The sequence below is a fragment of the Populus euphratica genome, unplaced genomic scaffold, assembly GCF_000495115.2.
Source record: "Populus euphratica unplaced genomic scaffold, PopEup_1.0 scaffold20.1, whole genome shotgun sequence".
Lineage (NCBI taxonomy): Eukaryota > Viridiplantae > Streptophyta > Magnoliopsida > Malpighiales > Salicaceae > Populus > Populus euphratica.
In genome coordinates, this window is record NW_011499854.1 from 794490 (window position 1) to 812687 (window position 18198).

General features: G+C 32.8%; 2 protein-coding genes across 4 annotated transcripts; one reads left to right on the plus strand and one right to left on the minus strand.

Moving 5' to 3' along the window:
- The first annotated feature begins 946 nt into the window (after nt 1-946).
- Nucleotides 947-5561, plus strand: LOC105122512 (serine/threonine-protein kinase At5g01020-like). Of its 3 annotated transcripts, none has more exons than XM_011021645.1 (7): nt 947-1347; nt 1814-2142; nt 2731-2866; nt 3632-3768; nt 4116-4239; nt 4690-5104; nt 5156-5561. In XM_011021645.1, the coding sequence occupies exons 1-7, from the start codon at nt 1230-1232 to the stop codon at nt 5349-5351; spliced, it is 1455 nt and encodes a 484-aa protein (XP_011019947.1). In that variant the 5' UTR covers nt 947-1229; the 3' UTR covers nt 5352-5561. The 3 variants fall into 3 exon arrangements, with proteins under 3 accessions (XP_011019947.1, XP_011019948.1, XP_011019949.1); XM_011021646.1 differs by having other exon boundaries at nt 1817-2142; XM_011021647.1 differs by having other exon boundaries at nt 1820-2142.
- A 2462-nt stretch (nt 5562-8023) lies between these two features.
- Nucleotides 8024-13746, minus strand: LOC105122513 (microtubule-associated protein TORTIFOLIA1-like). The gene is made up of 7 exons (XM_011021648.1): nt 12482-13746; nt 12174-12368; nt 11986-12088; nt 10298-10956; nt 9232-9936; nt 8948-9113; nt 8024-8418 (listed from the first exon to the last, which is right to left on the minus strand). Exons 1-7 carry the CDS (start codon nt 13133-13135, stop codon nt 8405-8407), a joined length of 2496 nt encoding a protein of 831 aa, XP_011019950.1. The 5' UTR covers nt 13136-13746; the 3' UTR covers nt 8024-8404.
- Nucleotides 13747-18198: the final 4452 nt, after the last annotated feature.

Consider the following 18198-nt stretch of genomic DNA (forward strand, 5'->3'; position numbering starts at 1 on the left):
AATTATAACTCAAAAACTAATATATATTAAATAATTTTTTTTTAAATATTAAAATGATGACATATTAAATAAATATTTTTTTAATATTAAAACGGTGATATATTTAATTGATGTAGTGCGTTATTATATTAAATTCATAATCTAATTTATGAAACCATAATAACCTTATAAAAATAAATTAAAATAAATTATAAAATTTAATTTTGAATCAATATAATATTAAAAAATAAAATTAAAAAATAAAACTTAATTAAAAACAACGACAACAAAAAACTGAGAATTAAAAGTTATTTTCATAGTAAAGGGTCCTGTGCCATATTCTTAAAAGAATTTAACTAACATTACTACTTATACATTCAGCAACTTATTAAAAAAAACTTATAATAATTTAAATCAAAACCAGCATTTTGACAGTGACATATGATGTTCTTTTCTTTTTTGTTTGTAATAAAAGAACCAAAATAAATGAGTTAGTACTCCAAATTCCAAAATAGAAGTCTTCAGGTTTCATTCTAAATATATATAAAAAAAATTCAACGTCTCCTACATGGTCATACCATTCAATGTGAAACCTCACCATTGATGAACACTTCAGAAATTTGCATTGAAAGCTCAGGTCGAGCTGCACAGGTGGACTCACCCCCCGTGCCAACGCCATACATGCCAACGCCGTATGTATGGCGGTGGCACGGTGGGTGGTCCACCTATGCAGCTTGACCTGCAAAATTTATGAAGTGAAAGAAATGCTCCTTAAAAATGGAAATTTAATAGCAAAATTAGTGTATAATTAATTAATTATAGGAGGAGGAGGAGTCCTCGTTGCGTAAAAATAATAAGTAACTAAGGGCTTAAAAAGCTGTGTCCTACAAAAGGGGGCCCGCTTGCTTTGGCGTTTTTGGCGGCTATTCTTACAAGAAATCACCAAAACTCATTATTTCACTACCAACCATGCTCCTTTTTCTCTCTTAAAAGACACAAAGGAACTTCCTTTTCATTCTCTTTCTCTCTCTTCCCCTTTATCCTGTTGTCCTTTGAACTTGACAACTTATCGGTTCTGTTCCTGTTTGGCCCCTGAGAAAATCCATACATTTTCCTTTTTGTTTTTCATTTCAATGGTTTTGCTTTTTTGTTACAGCAACCAATAAGAGAGTTTTGTTTTTTTATATATTTTTTATTTTTTTTGGGAAAGAGAGTAATGTGGGCGAGTTTGGTATGTAGTGAATGGGAAGATGAAAGGCAATAAATCAAGATTTGGTCTAAGGTCAAGATTAATGGGGATTTGTTTCAGTACTGATAATGACAAAATGCCACAAGAACGACAGCGGTTATCTTCTAAGGGAAACCAAGGTAATACTTCTAAAGCCACATTTTTGAAGTTTTTGTCCATGTTATTTTTGTTGTGTTTTGTGTTTATTGCCTTTTGATTTCTTTGTGCATTGATTTGTTTTTTTTTAGGCGTAGTTGAGGAAATGGGTTTCATTTGGTTTTTTGTTGGTCTTGTTGTTATGCCATTGGTGTTTTTAGCAACAAAATGGAGCATTTTAGTGAAGTGGATTCATTGATTGTAAAGTGTTTGTATGCAGTTTAATGTTGGCTTGAATTAACGTGACTTTGGCAATTTAGGAAATTAAGAGATGTAGCTTGTTGATGTATTCTGTTAATTTGCGATATTTAATAGGTTTACAATTCATAAAAAGTTTCCAACTTGTTAAATGCTACTTAAATTGTCCTTTACCAAAAGGTTTAGGGTTTGTTGATTTGTGTGCGTGTTAAGTGAGTGTGTAGTATTTTATTTATAACTGTTCTTGTGAAGAAGCAGGGCACGACTACGATCAGTCTCCAACTATATCAAATGGGCCGGAGTTGGTTGAGATCAAAAGAACAAGTAGCATCCCTTCAATTCCCAAGAATGTCACAGATCTTCGTAATAGTCCTGGTTATGGTAATGTTGATATATTTACATACAAGGAAATGACATTGGCCACTAAGCATTTCCGACCAGATTATATTCTTGGTGAGGGTGGATTCGGAGCTGTTTACAAAGGAGTCTTGGACGAGAGTGTAAGGCCTGGTTACAAGACCACATATGTTGCCATTAAGGAACTTAATCCTGACGGGTTACAAGGTGACAGAGAATGGCTGGTATTCATCTTTTCATACTTTCTCAGAATATTTATCTTTTCTAAGTTCTAAGTTATGGTGTTACAAATTATCAACTCTGGTTTCTTATTTACCGTTTCCTCCATAAATGGCTGGTAGTTGATGGACTCAACTTTCTTTTAGTTTGGATTTGGAATATTTTAGTAGGCTTATTTGGGAAACATAGTTATGTATCTTTTGATTTGTGTCAGTAGGATAATAACTCATATGGATGTATTTGAGAATCGAGAGTGAAATGAAAAGAGAATGAAATCTTATTTCATATTTCACTGTGCTTAAGAAATGAATTTACCTAATTGGATGCGAGAAATCTTCTATTAGTTAGAATGGAGATGGGGATATCAAAGAACAATTTTTATATATCTATCTATCTCTTGAGAATGCTCATTATTGTTTGAGGGAAGGAAATTGGATGGTCATTACAATTTGGTATTGTTGGTTCTGTACAACATAGTTAAACCATAGTTGTTTGCCATTGGGCTAAAAGTAAACTTGTTTTTCTTGTGTAAACCATTCTGTCAAAGATGGCATTTAGTTGCTTGTATTCATAGTATCCTGTTTGCTTTGCAGGCAGAAGTCAACTATTTAGGTCAACTCAGTCACCAAAATCTTGTGAAGCTCATTGGGTATTGCTGTGAAGATGAACACAGGCTGTTGGTCTATGAATACATGGCAAGTGGGAGCCTGGAAAAGCATCTTTTTCGCAGTAAGTGGCTGTTGAAATTTTGAATTCATGGTGCCTATAGGGAGTGAAGTTTTGTGTACAGTGTAGTGAGGAATCTTATATATTAGCAAAGAATTAATCAATTCAGAAGCATATGACTGATCTAAATTTTAACATGATTATCTTTAAATAACTATATAAAACCTATTAGGGTATTCCGTAGCTTGCACTGTTGATGATATGATCATGGATGCTTTTATGTTTTCCAGTTGGAAATATGTAAGGTCACATACTTTATAGCCAATTTAAATCTCATAAACTCAGTAGAGTCTAGAAACATTATGATTTATGGGGGCTTTGCAAATGGTTCATTTTCCCATTCAGTTTCCTATAACTTAACGGCTTGATGCCTTTTTTCATTTATAAAACATCAATGATGAGTCTAAGCAAACATCCATGGGACAGAGCATTACAACATAGAACAGAACTGAAATGGAGGCTCAGCAGATAATGTGAATGGATGAGTAAATGGACACAACTTTTTAAGCAACGGAGGCCTGATTTGCTTGATCTCATGGTTCAAGTTGTCTATAATAATTAGATAGTCGAGGTGTCTTTAGCCACCAAAGTGAAAAGAAAAACAGAGGAACATTTTTATCCAGGTGGATATTTCTTGCATTAGTATTGGATTATGCTGTCTCGCAATGTTGTTTGTTCTATGATACTCTTGATGATTTTTAAGCAGAGAAATAATCCTCCTCCTTTGGAAGAAGATAATTGTTTTTATTTTTCCTTTTTATTTGTTAGGAGTGGGTTGTTCTTTGACTTGGTCAAAAAGAATGAGGATTGCTTTAGATGCTGCAAAAGGACTTGCTTTTCTTCATGGTGCAGAAAGATCTGTCATATACCGTGATTTCAAGACATCAAACATCTTGCTGGATTCGGTTAGTTATCTTTGCTTCGGTAGTTGTTACTTGTCTAACAAATTCATCTTCCTCTTGATGCCGTTTCCTCCCTTTGAAGTTCAAATAACTGGCCAACTGGACCTTATCTTGCTGAAAATTTGTCTACCTCTAGTGACACATTGTTACATCAACATTGTGGCTTCCTTGAAAGCTGCTGAAAAGAATAAAAATGATCCATGTTTCATGCATGATGAAGTTGTAGAATTTTTCTTGGGAAGTATTCATATACAAAATGAGATGCTTAAGTTAAGTCTTCCCGAAGTTAGTGTTTATGCTTGAGGAAGTTTTCCTAGTTCTGTTGCTGATAGTGTAATAACAATATGCAGGATTTTAATGCAAAACTTTCAGATTTTGGACTTGCAAAAGACGGGCCGATGGGAGATCATACTCATGTGTCAACACGTGTCATGGGGACATATGGATATGCTGCTCCAGAATATGTAATGACTGGTGAGTGTCTGGTGACATATTGCATTCCATTTGTGGTGATAATTTTGAAATTCTAAAGAATCCCTATTCTCTATTCCAAAGCAAAGAGATAAAGCATAGTTATAAATGTTGTATTGGTATTGGATAAATGTTGAAGCTTTTCATTTTATTGCATTAGAAAACCAATTTGAATTGGATTTTGTTTGAATGGATCAAATTCTTGTACTTTCTCCGGTGCATGAACAGTGACTGATTGCAGATGGATTGATAGGCACAGATATTTTCAATTTTTAAAGTTCGTCCAGGACTCGACTTGGTGCTTTTCTAGGAAAGATGTTTGTATTTGGTACTGAAAATGTGAAGTAATTTGCAATAGGAAATTAAATGTTGGCAATCTATTTAATGTTCAACTGGGATCGTTGATAAGAATTCATGGTTCCACTAAGCTTATAGAATAATTTTTCTGAGCAGGGCATTTAACAGCTCGAAGTGATGTTTATGGGTTTGGGGTAGTGCTACTTGAGTTGCTTCTTGGAAGGAGAGCAATGGACAAGAGCAGGCCTAGCCATGAACACAACCTTGTTGAGTGGGCCCGCCCTCTCTTGAACCACAACAAGAAGGTTCTGAGAATCTTAGATCTCAGAATGGAAGGGCAGTACTCATCTAGAATTGCAATGAAAGTAGCCAATTTGGCATCCCAATGCCTTAGCCAAAATCCGAAAGGGAGACCCCTCATGAATCAGGTGGTTGAATTACTTGAGAGTATCCAGTCAAAGGATGAAGCTGCCGTGCTGGAAACCAGTGGGAGAGGTGTAACCCTATATGAAGTCCCAAGGCGCTCTCCATACACTCCAGAGAAAGGAAGGAATCGAACTAGAAGTCATGATCATAGGGAAGGGGAACCTTCTCCTTGCACTCCGGATGAAGAAAGTCACGAGCATAGAGAAGGGGAAACTCCTCATACTCCTTCAGAGAAAGAAAGAAACAAAACTACAAGTCATGGAGAAGGGGAACCTCGAAGGAGGAGCAAACCTGCAAATGTAATGAGCAGAAGTGAGCTCCCAACTGAGAGTGATCTGATTAGCCCTCATGCTGGAATGTTGAATCCAATGACTGATACGCATCTACATTAAGTTGAACTTGTACAAATATGGACGGAAGTTGAAATTGTAAGAAATGTTTATCCATTTTTGTGTTTTGAAATAGCAATTATTCTCCATTTCTTGGTATTTTAGATTTTCTGAACAAATATGCTGCTGAAGCATCTCCTCTTCTTGCACAAGTTACAATCATGTGTCAATTTTTACTTACAGGAGATTCAGGTTTATGTTTATGGCTGAAGTAAGCATGTCGCAGATGTAACTATTAGCAGCATTTATTACTTTCAGACGTGTATAATCATTATAGTTTTGCATTAAAAAGAAGGCAACACCCTCATCTAGCTTGGTTCAGGTTCTTAAAGGCAGGATTCAGGATGCTCCAATGGTGTTTTGATTCTTTATTGATGGTTTGGAAGATGGAACAGAAGCCAGTAGCTCCATTCATAGTCAATCAAATTAACTTAAATTATCACATAAATATACTTCAGCATTTTCATATAAATTCACCCTTTCAGGCACAGTTTCGGTGCTTGATCATAATCAATTGATCTGTAAGGGTGAAAAAAGAGAGAAGGAAAAGAGAGAAGGATTTCCATTCGCGTAACTTCTTAGGCCTGTAATATCTATTTTAGGACACTTTTGACTTTTTAGAGTTAACAATCAAATTTACGAGTATTTGTTTTGTTTGTTTTTTACATTACCTCAACAGGAAAAAAAAAATGGTTAAATTATATTGTTTATAAAATATTTTAAAAAATAATGGACCCATTTGATGAGTTACAGGACTCATTTGCTACTCACGAGTTACATGTGGGCACGTAACCCACCAGAAAAGGTTCACAAAGTTTTTTTCTGGCTTCCCAGCTCCCTACCATACAAAAACCAATCCAACAATAATCACAATTTAAAAACAAAATTTACAATTCATCTCCTCAAAACAATTAAAATATCAACACTATTCATCAAATTTAACAATTCACAACTCCTAATCAAACAAATAAAAATACATATAACATTTTATTAAATTTAAAATTAATTCATGATTCTTTTTAAAACTTTAAAGCATATAATCTAACAATATCGAAAAATCACCATAGCTTATAAACAGGCCTGGAGCATTCACGGCTCGTCCACCTTAAAAATAGGTCTATAGCACCTGAGTAAGGGGTTAACATCAAAATCTCTTCAATTCGTGACGGGTCTAAATCACTTATGGATGGACTTGCTTCCCTAACTTTATTTTCTTATTCATGATAAGTGATCTTATCTTTCACTAAGTTTATTTTGATACTCTTAGCCTCTTTAATCTCTTAAAGACCAAACAACACAAATGGAGTGAATTGGTGGCTAAGGCATATGTCATCTCATCGATGCCTTCATAGATAGTGGAAATTACTTTATGAGCATCCCATAATAAGAAATGAATCTAATAAATAAAAAATAATAATAGCACTCATCATTTATAATAAAAGTAATCATCATTTAATAAATGTTATATATAAAAAAATATTATATACCAATCAATTATGTCTCAGATATCAAAACTCAAAATTGCATCAGATTAAGTGGATGACTTGAGAAACGTTATTATATCTGCAATAAACTAATATGTTATAGGCAAATTTTATTTCATGTAAGTTACCAGATCAATTGTTGAATGTCACTGTATAAATAACTGATTTCTCCTTATATCGCAAGGAATTAAGTAAGTTACATGAATTATTAACCAATTCCTTTCCTTTTTTATCTTGATGATCGATATAATACAACTTATTATTGGTATCAACATAATTCAGCATGTGTCAAGATATGTCAAATTTTCACATTACCTTATAAAGATAATGCATTTTAATTATGCTAAAACAATATAGCGGAACCTATGCCAACTACAAATCACTCTCCTCTTGGTATATGAGTACATTGACATAACAAGTTGGACTAATCTTATTTTGCTTCTTTTCAAGTAATTTCAACTTTAATTTTAAATATATTTCAATCAAGTCGATCATATAATATTCTAAATAAATCACTAAGAGATATATCTAATGTAATAGCTAGGAAATCATTACTTTTTGATAATAATATCACCATAAAAGCATAACATTCTAATAATACAAGACATCTATTAAAAGGACATAACAAAATCCAAGCTTAATTTATCAATATTGTAGGGTTAATCAAGGTAAATTATGTTTAATTTAGTAAAATCTCTTACTTAATCTAAAAATCCTAATCCTAACTCTAATTCACAATTAACAACAACCAAAATCATTAATTTGCCTTAAAAATAATAAAACTAACAACTCAAATAAATGTATTTTATAGCTAATTAACCTAACTCACAAAAATTACATATATGTTTTTCTAAATTTCTAATCTAAACCCTAAAATTTTCAAAACCAACAATTCACTTAAATTATAATAAATTGATAGAAAAAGTTATTATAACTCTAGATGTTGAATGTGTCTAGCGGCTTTGATAATAAAAGTTATCGCAAGGGTGGCGGCCGAAACTTATTGAGAAAGTTGCGGGTGGAGAGAGAGAAAAGCCTATCAGTGGAGAGAGGGCTGTTCTTGTGATGGTCTTGTGACGGCTGAAAGGGTGTTTCTCGGTGAAGGAGGGGGTTACGGTTGTTGGCAGCGGTGGTGGATGTGGGGAGTGGAGGAGAAGGGGAATGAACAAGGGAAAAAAAACAAATTAGGTGTGAGGTTATAATTCGTTTGAAGTCGCTAGCCTCACATTTGATTTGCAAGTCATACGAGGCCGACATCGAGTATTGGCATATTTCTCAAAAAATTTCCATTTGGGAGACCATATCTCCATAGTGGAGGACTTCAGTTATCCTGCAATCCCTGCTTATTTTGGTTTTAGGACAACAGTCAAGATATTAACAACTAGCATACTACTCATAAGAGAAAACATCCCAATGCCAACAACCAGCATCGAATCTGACATAACAACAAACACTTGGCTTCTTGAGTTAACACACAACGGGGAAATGAAAAGTTCTTATGTGGAAGGATCAACACTGCTCGCATGAATCCCGAGTGGATTGGAAACCATGCTTCATATGAGGCTGAAATTATCAGGAGCTCTTCCCTGCAAAAATAATAAATAAATGTGACATCTAATTCTTAGCATCAATAAAATTCCATAACATAGAAATATAAATAAATGAGAGCATATCATTTTACATGAGCTAAACCATTTTGGTCACTTCAAACGAGAAGTCCAAATGTTACCGTTTACCCGTGCCATAACAGAAGACCATTAATTGATTCTGTAAATGATAGGTGTTCACAGTGTTGATTGTTAAACATTGATTACAGATAAAATTTAGGAACGAATAGAAGCATGTGTCAAGCACCAAATTACCAAACTATATGACAATTGAGGCTTTTAAGATTTGAATACAGTAACAAGGAATCACATGTATTATGTTTAACTTTTGATTGTATTTCCATAATATGGACATTTACTTGATTGCCACGACTCTTGGAAACTACTATTGCTCCAAACACACGTTTAGCGTTCAAAACCAAAAGACCAAAAAAAATTAAAAAAAAAATACTTGCATGGTGAAATGTGCAAATAAATCGAAGACTCCTGAATGAAGAATTTATCATACCCCATAGTTGACGCAACTTCATGGCAAGTTGAGAGATGGATCTTCTCTCAGCTGGATTGGAAAATTCCATATTTACAGCCTCCTGGATCGCACAAAAGAATTCTCTTTTTGTTTTTGCAGAGAGAATAATATAATCAGGTCCATTGATTGTGCTTAAGTCCACCACCTAAAGGGAGAAAATTTCAGAGGGTTTTTTTTTTTTTTTTATAAACTTCAAGCCACTGAAAGTAATTGAAACAAAGTGACAGGGAGTAAAAAAAGAGAAAGGAAAGTAAAGTACTTGCCTGCTGCAACCAAGGGATTATTGAGTTTGTAAACCTCTGCTCTAAGAAGTACGATGCCAAAATGCTAAGAACATCACCAGCAGTCTTGGAGGACAAACTTTCTAGAACAGGACCAGTTCTATCAATAAGCTCAATCAGAACAAGTTCATTAATGGAACAGAGAGCTTCCTCATAGGCAGACTCTAGGTCACCTTCACATAAAAAGTCTTTCACACATTGCCACGCACAATTTTTGCTCTCTGGACCACTTTGTCTAGAATTGGCACTCGAGAGTGGAGCAAAGACAGAATCAACTTTTCTCGCCTGACCCATGTTCTGTGCCGCATGCCCAGAACGTTTTTGCATGTCCTTTCCTATAGCATTCCTACTAGTCTTTACAGTAGGATTAGCCCACATCTCTGTGCCATTTTTAGCAGGGTTGATTGGTCTGCTCCTGCTGAAATTTTTTCCCTCCCATATATCAGAATTCTTTGCAGAAAGCAGTGAAGGTTGTCTATTGCGAATATCTACAGATGGCCGAGGAGTGTACGTTGAAGGTCTGGGAGAAGAAACACTTTGATTCTGCTTCATAAGTCTAGAGATAGCTGAATCAGAACGTCTCCCATCTTGCACAAGAACTTGACCTATTCTATCTACTTCATGTTCTAAACCAGACACTTTAGACTGTAATATAGACAAGTTATCCATTACGCCTGTTGAAAACACCTGTAAATTTAATTGAATGATTAAAAATAGTGAATAGACTTCACAGTAGGCAAATATTTAAGCCCCTTCTTGATTAGACAGAAGATATTTTAGCAATCCCTCAATAGAAAACATCAGAAAGTGGGGAAGCAAAGAGAAACAGAAAAAAGTAGGCAATCATAACAAACACTCAATATTGACAACATCTACAGCTACTTGCCTTGATATAATGAGAGACTGTGAAGCTTTTAGCAATAGGCCAGTAGTGGTAGAATTATGGTTAGCAAGAACATGCATACTGGACACATTATGTTTCATAGTTCTAAAGTAGATATAAAACTCTATAGCACTAAAGATATCAAGAAATTCTAATTTTATTTACCTGTAGTAGTTCCATTAAATTTGACTGCTTGTTTTCCATCTCCAAAAGTTGTTTCCGTATGCAAGCCATTTCACTGGCTACCTGTGAACAACATCCATGCAGTGTTTGGAAACTGTTCTCCGTAACTGCAGAGTCGATACTTCTACGATCTCGCATCTGTGCAGAGTATATTTGCACCTCACTGTTTATCCCTTCAGATGAAAACTGCTGATTCCGACCCCTCGGCTTGAATGAACTGCCCTCCTCAAGCAAGCCATGAGAAACTGTGACAAACTTGGTCTCAAAGTTGTTAGTAACTAGGTTGGACACAGATGAAGAGTCTTGCTTGTCATCCATTGGCACATATTCACATCCAATATCTGGAGGACTCATTACATCAGCACTCATCCTTTCTAATGTTTTGGTAATGGAACTACCCTCTGATTCCTCATTTTGAAGATCTGCCAAAGAAACGTTATGCTTTTTTGGGACAGAAATTTCAATATGCCAGTTATCCGTTTTGGGATGATGAGAGTCCACATAATTTTGACATGCTTTCGTAGCCGATAAAGGAGCCCTTCTTTTAGTTGAGTCTGAAACTACATTTTTTAGTGTGGCCTCCTTCCGCACAACATCACTTGCACTCGTGACATCACTGTAGTCACCTCCATAGAAGTTTTCTGCATGAAGTCACCGAAAGAATTCAAGCAAGAGCAGAAAGACAAGCAAGAGGAAGCATCTAAGGGACAATTTTAAGCATATACAACCACATCCCATGGGATTTTCAAGAAACTACTGGATTGTTCTTTAACAAATTAGGTAAAAGACTCCGGCACAGCTCGCAGTGAAGAATGATAATCAGTATAGAACGAAACACTCCCTAGCTCTTTATACCAAATGCTCTCAAGAATTTTACAAAGCAAATTTCTACAGGCTTCAAAACAGTTACTCCGGTCAAATACAAGCAAATCTTCCCGAACATTTGAAACTAGGAACACATACCCAAGGTAAAGTGTTGCATATTCAGAGTAATGGATTCTATAGAAGCGAATATATAGAAAATTAATTCATGGAATGTAAAGAGGAAGAGAGACAGCACCATCTATAACAGGCTTTGCAATGAGTTGTGATTTTCTTGCATATGATACTGAGAGCAATAGTTAATCATGGATTATTCAAAAGGACAGGAATAATATTTTGCATTAGGTCACCCACCATGCAAATTGAGCAAATTGGTGAATCCACAGTTTAGAATGGTTTGCTGTAGCGCAGAGCAGTCCTTATTAATTATGATCTCATCATATTACATAGCTTTGAATAATCAAGCACTGATTAGCTCAACGGAAACTTCCGGACAGCATAAATGCCACAGCTTTTAAATAGAGTTATTTTCCACTTCATATGGCAAAACTAATTCCGCAGCTATTTTAAGCCTAAACAGCAGTTTTCTAGTATCCTGATGTGTCCTTGATACTTCTCTCATCTCCGATTTCTTTCTAGATAGACTTGCATATCTGGCAAACGGACCTCAAGTCTACTGCCAAAACATTAGTACATCATGAAAAACATGTGACAATGCATTTAGATTTGCAAAGGCAAACACAATAGAACAGTTTATAAACAAACTTAACCTTGCATAAATTTCAAAGCATCCATTTTAACACAAGATTCTATTAACGCTTTTAAGTTAATGAGCATGGGCAAAAAACCTTTTATAGAAGAACCAGTTTCAGAAGGTTCAGGGGTATCAGACCCTGGAAGACTTTTCCAGTACTGAAGGGCATGCTGTACTGCGTCCCTAACTGGTTTCACCTATAAGACACACAAAAGGCATTTGAGTAATGCACATAATTCAACGGATGTGAATTCTTCAAATAAAATCTTATATGACATCAACCTTGTCAAATCGGCATGATTCAAGATATCGGATGCAGGAAGCCCTAAAAGGTCCCAAGCAGGATCCACCACTTGAAGCAATTTCTCCCAATGCTGCAGAAGCTGCTTTGCGTGTTGTCCAATCACTGTTTTTAAGAGCTTCTTGGATGCTAATCATTGCGGCGGATAGAATATTTTGTGATGGAGCACCTCCCGCCTGAAATAGAGAATAGAAAAATACCATTTTGCAAAGTATGAGTACATGTAACTAGCATAATAGGGCACACAACTGATTATTCGTAATCATTGACAAATATTTGAGAAAACAACCAGAATGATGCTTCTGTTCAACTCAATTGCTGCTGGTTTTGCCATGAAATGTGGATTCTTGAGCAACTTAATTGTCCGAGCCAACATCCGCTGCAGAATAGAAACTGGAGGATCATGAGAATTATCAATGACCCTTGCCAAGCACAACGCAGAACCTGACTGCACCTGCTTATTCTGCTCACCCAAAGCTTCAAAAAGCGGCTTGACCAACATAACAAAAACCCCATCACTCTCATCCCCGTGGTTACTCAACTTAGCAGCCAAAATACCCATCGTCTCAACACAAGCATCCCTAACAACCGAATCCGGATCCTTAAGCCTCTTAACAACACTAGCAACCATCTTACTCAAATGGGGTCCCATTAAACCCTCATGAAAATTCACCAATGTACCTACCAACCTAACACACTCCTTCCTAACCGCACTCTTCTGCTCCTTATCCGTATCCAAAATACACGAAAGGAACGGCGAAACCCCATCTGGGGTTAAACATTCAGCCATTTTCTCAAGCTCATCAACACCAATCTGACAAGTATCTCGATCAGCAAGCTTTTTCAATGCAACGACCACCTTTTGCTTAAGCTCAAAAACCACTTGCTGTGCATTAACCCTAGAGGACCCTCTAGTTTTCAATTGGGAATGGGCCTCCTTCATCTTGAAATCCTCCTAAATCCCTAACTATACAAAATCCACGCCCTCCTCTCCTCCTCAGGTCACATTGTCAGCTGTTTTTTTTAAATAAAAAGAAAGTAATAAAATCTATCGCTCATTATCTATCGATCTATCTATAAGCAAGAAATTTAAAATTGAAGCTTGAACTTCATGACAGAAAAAAAAAATTCAAAAACTTCTACTCAGAAAAATGTTTGAAACCCTAACCTTTTCTTGGAAGTTGGAAAGTACAGAAAGAGAGCAGAGCGTTTCATTCAAATCAAAGCCAAAAGGAAAATAGAGAGAAATTTGAAAATAATAATAAATTACTAGTACCCATAAAAAAAAAAAAGGACGAAGAAGGAGGAGGGGCAAATCTCTCAGGTAAATGTCTATAAAAATCAACGCTCCCCTTTTTTGCCCCCTCTGTCTGAGAGTTTCTACAGAGATTGATTGATGGAGAGACAGGAAGAGATTATGTTAGTATTAATTAAGTACTTGTTTTCTTTGGAGTTTGGGGGAGAGAGAAAGAGAGGTCTTCAAATTTCGCGCTTAGCACTGTGTATTTCGAATTTTGGGTCGAGGGAGCGTTTGGACTGTGCAGTCTTACGTGCTAGTCTACTACTTGATAATGAGCAGTCGTTTTAGTCTTGCCTTATCTCTTTTCGTCCGCACATGCAAGGCAGTCTCTCCTCCTCCCCCCCAAAAAAAAAAAAAGAACAACTTTTCAAAATTTGAATTCGCTACCTTAATGGATGTAGATATATTATATTAAGATACGAGGGGGGGCGGCTTATTGTATATTAAATAAGTGAATCTATTTTTTTTAATTTATTTCACAATTCAAAAAAGATAAAAATGCTTTTACAATTAATGTGGTTAATTATGATATGTTAAAATTACTAGTTTATCTGATATTATTTTAAAATTAAAATAACTTGAAATAAATTTTATTTCACTTGAATTTCAATTTATTCCAGACTTTTTAGTTATATCTCAATCAAAATATCTTGGTTTTACTTTATTATTTTATTTTATATAATATATATATATATATATAATTTTATCTTTTTAACACTTTAGTTTATTGAAAACTAGATTTTATAATTTATTATAATTTATTTTTAACACTTTAGTTTATTGAAGACTAGATTTTATAATTTATTATAATTTATTTTTTTGTGTGACTATCTTAGTTTCATAACTTATTTCACGAACTTAACAGGTTAACCCGGTTGATTTGAAATTTTTATTATCTATTTTGTAATTGATATTTTTTTAATTTTGTCATTCAACATCTTTATATTTAGTTGATTATGAACTAAGTTTTGTTATTTATTTTATTTTTTTCTATAAAATTATCATAGTTTCATGACTCAATTATGAATTTTGTGAGTTAACCCAAATAAATGCAGGGTTTTTTTATGCTTTTTTATTTTATCATTTAACAATTAATTTTTTGATAAATAAGATTCATAATTTATTTTGTTTGTCTGGGTTATGATTTCAGGTTATGAACTTAGAAGGTTGGCTTGAATTGACATAAATCGATTCAATATACTGTTATCTTTTTAAAAAATAAGATATTATCTTGAATTTTTTTATTTAAATTATATTTTTATGAGTTATTCAAATTTTTAAAAATAGGATATTATCTTGAATTTTTTAATTTAAATTATATTTTTACAAGTTATTCAAATTGTCTTTAAAATCATTAAGCTGATCAGATTACATGGAGTTAACTTTCATATAATTTAATTTTTTTTCTATTAGAAAAATGTTAGCTACCCTTAGATATTATTATTTTTTGTTAAAAAAATGATTCAGCTTACAATGTAACACAAATCAATAATCTAGTAGTTACTAAATAAAAATATTTAGATTTTAAAATTATATTTAAATACTTGGCTTAGAATTCAAAATTAAATTATTTTTAAATTTAAATTGAAATTATGTACATTGAGTTTATATCTATATATATTACAACCTCAAAATAATATGCTAAATGCTATAAAATCAAAATATATTATTTCAATTAATTTATCCTAAATTAGAATAATTAATCCGCTGCTTATAGATCATCAAAGAGAAAACAAATGTGGTGATCTAGCTGTTCAACTTGATATATAAAAATATACCGAAAAGATTTTTTTAAAAGAGGATAACATATTTACAAATTTAATATAAACCGAAATTCAATTCAATTATTTTAATATATCTTTTAATAATTCATTGAATAATTGGAACAAATAGGATTGATCTTTTTTTCTCTATCACATTGTTATATTCAATAATTACAATTACCTCGGCTAAAACACTTTAGCGATCACCGCAACTTAACATTTTTTCCATCTTCATCCTTCAACTTTTTTTTAACTTCAACTTTCTGAAACTAAATTATTGATTAATTTATTATAATTTACTAGAGAATGAACAAAATTAACAAAGGAAAATCATAATGTAAAATAAGAAGAAATCTCATGGTCAATCTTAAATTCGATAGAAAAAAATTATGTTTTGTCAACCTAGTTATCATGGTCTCAAAATAATAATTTATTATTATTATATTTTTTTTCAATATTATCATTAAAGTTGATTTTAAATTAAATTTTATAATATTTTTACATAGAGTTATCAAGTAAGTGCTTAATTTTGTAAGCATGTATTTTTTTGTTTAATAATTAAATAAAAAATAATTTTTTTAAAAAAATTATTAAACCGAGTAGATTTCAGAACTTGATTTACGAGCTTGACGGATTAACTTAAATTGATTGAAATTTAAACTTTGTAAATTTTTTTGATTTATTTTTTATAAGTTTATCTTGATCTCAAATAAATATATTAATATTGAGTTTGTGTTTAATTTTACGAGTATCTATTCATCATGTAATTAAATAAAAAATAGTTTTAAAAAATAAAATTACTAAATCTAGTGGAATCTATAATTTAGGTTGCGGGGTTGGTGGTTTAAGCCTCAAAACTTAAATCAATCTAATATATTATCATTTCAATATATATATATATATATATTAATATCATCTTGAAATATTTTTAAAATTAAATTATATTTTTACTAGTTATCTCTTTAAATCTATCAAGTCAACTAGGTTAGTTATAACAATTCTATTATTATTTAATTTGAGGCTTAAGCTGAATAAAAAATTGAGTTAAAAATTTTTAGATTTGATTTATTAATTCATGTTTAATGACCTTGTCAAAAAAATTATTGTGACATGGACATTATTTTCTGTGTTAAAAAATATTTGCAGCCTAAGCTAATCATCTAATTATTATTACAAATAAACGGATAGAGAATTTTATTCTTTCTTTATAATGGAGGCAAACTCAATTGCAACATAGATTACAATAGTAAAGTTGAGTCAATTCCTTTTTTCAAGTCCTTGAATAATTACATGCTTACAATCCTTAATATTTTTTTAACTTTTATCCTCACAAAATATATTGAAATGGTTTTAGGACTCAAATTTGTTTTTGATTTACATGATATTGATATAATGAATGACATGTACGTGATGTTAAAAATATCTCTACATTAAATTGATGCTTGGTGTTACAATTTCGAGTTTAATTTTATTAATTAAATAATTAAAATAATAAGGAATATATTTGGCACTAAAAGAAGTCTTATTTCTTTTTTATTGTTCATGGGGTGGGAAAATACAGTTTGGTCCCTAAAATTTTAAATGTTTAATTTTGATTCTTGTGTTATAAGGGTTTTGCATTTTAGTCCTAAAACTTCAATTATTTTTTACATTTCCGTTATTGGACTACGAGAGGAGAGAGGAAGTTACTGAAAAAAAAAATATAAAATTCTCTAATAACATGAAAAGCACTTCAGAATACTATTTCAGCTTAGGTTCATGAGTTGTTTCATGGTGCTTGAAAAAACAGCAGGAGAATGCAGTGCAATCTATTGCAGAGGCGAAATTATTGCATCAACAACGCTATAAACCAAATCTTATAATTGAATTTGTTTTTGTGTGATCTACACATGGAGCAGAAGGACAATACAAAAATTCTTGTTTACAATGAGGCATCAATCACAATCTGTCTCAATTCGGTATTCCATGGGAAGACCAGGCATTTTAACATCAAGCTTTACTCGAGAAGTAACACTAGTTTACCGCAGATATGAACATCAGTAAGCAAGTTTGAGCTTTTAAGAGAGAGAATTGGAACTTACAGTTCCTGAAGCAAGAAGAAGCGTTAAAGATTGTTTCATGAATGCTATGAATCCATGTGATATTATTATTTTATTAGCTTCAGTTTCTATGTTTCCAGTAAATAAAATCGTGCCTGTTAAGAACTCACAGCTGATCATAGCATGAATCTTGGCTATTAATTAGCATTTTAATTTCTTTTTTAGCTATTTAATTGTAAAGATGGTAATCAAAGAAAGTAATGAATTATCGCTTGTCTGCTGCGTTCTTGGTGGTCTCTTCTCTGCAGTTTTAATTCCTTCTATCTCCTTCTCTTCTTTAGAACTATCAATCTCCTCTAACGGTTCCCTTCTTCTGTCTTTGTTCAGTTTGAGCCATGGAGATGTTGCTGTCTCAATGTTAACTCCCAAGCAATCTAAATTTATTTTGGTTCCTAATTTTTTTTTTAATGTTTTGGGATCTTTTTTTTATTTTCAGGTTTTTTTATTTTTTTATATATATATTTTTAAAAAACAACATCAATATTAAATGATGAGAAAATTAATTAAAAAATTTAGAATAAATATATTAATAGTTGGACGGATTGAAAATTTTGAATTTTAATTCCTTTAAAAAGATATTGAAAAAGATAAAAATATCATGAAAGCGTAAAACAATATATTTTCTTTTTTTTAAAAAAAAAAAGATAAAAATTGAATTATTACACCTTTTATCAGCTTCAACATTGCAAAGGAGACCAAATCTTGGCGAAGGGAAAATGACAGAGCACCCTTTTCGTGAGGAACAACATGCTAAATGAAATTAAATTAAAGCAAGATGACGTCAACTGAGATCCTGGTAAATGGGTTTTTGCTGAATTTTGGTCCAATGGCGATATGGAATGCC

Bases quoted from the DNA above. Each gene is read 5' to 3' on its own strand.
- LOC105122513 (XM_011021648.1), bottom strand. From the start codon at position 13,135: ATGAAGGAGGCCCATTCCCAATTGAAAACTAGAGGGTCCTCTAGGGTT. The intron at 9,937-10,297 runs GTAAATAAAATT...TTAAATTTACAG, and splicing joins ATTTAATGGAACTACTACAG to GTGTTTTCAACAGGCGTAAT. The intron at 9,114-9,231 runs GCAAGTACTTTA...TTCTCCCTTTAG, and splicing joins TAATCCCTTGGTTGCAGCAG to GTGGTGGACTTAAGCACAAT.
- LOC105122512 (XM_011021645.1), top strand. From the start codon at position 1,230: ATGAAAGGCAATAAATCAAGATTTGGTCTAAGGTCAAGATTAATGGGG. The intron at 1,348-1,813 runs GTAATACTTCTA...GTTCTTGTGAAG, and splicing joins ATCTTCTAAGGGAAACCAAG to AAGCAGGGCACGACTACGAT. The intron at 2,867-3,631 runs GTAAGTGGCTGT...TTTATTTGTTAG, and splicing joins GGAAAAGCATCTTTTTCGCA to GAGTGGGTTGTTCTTTGACT.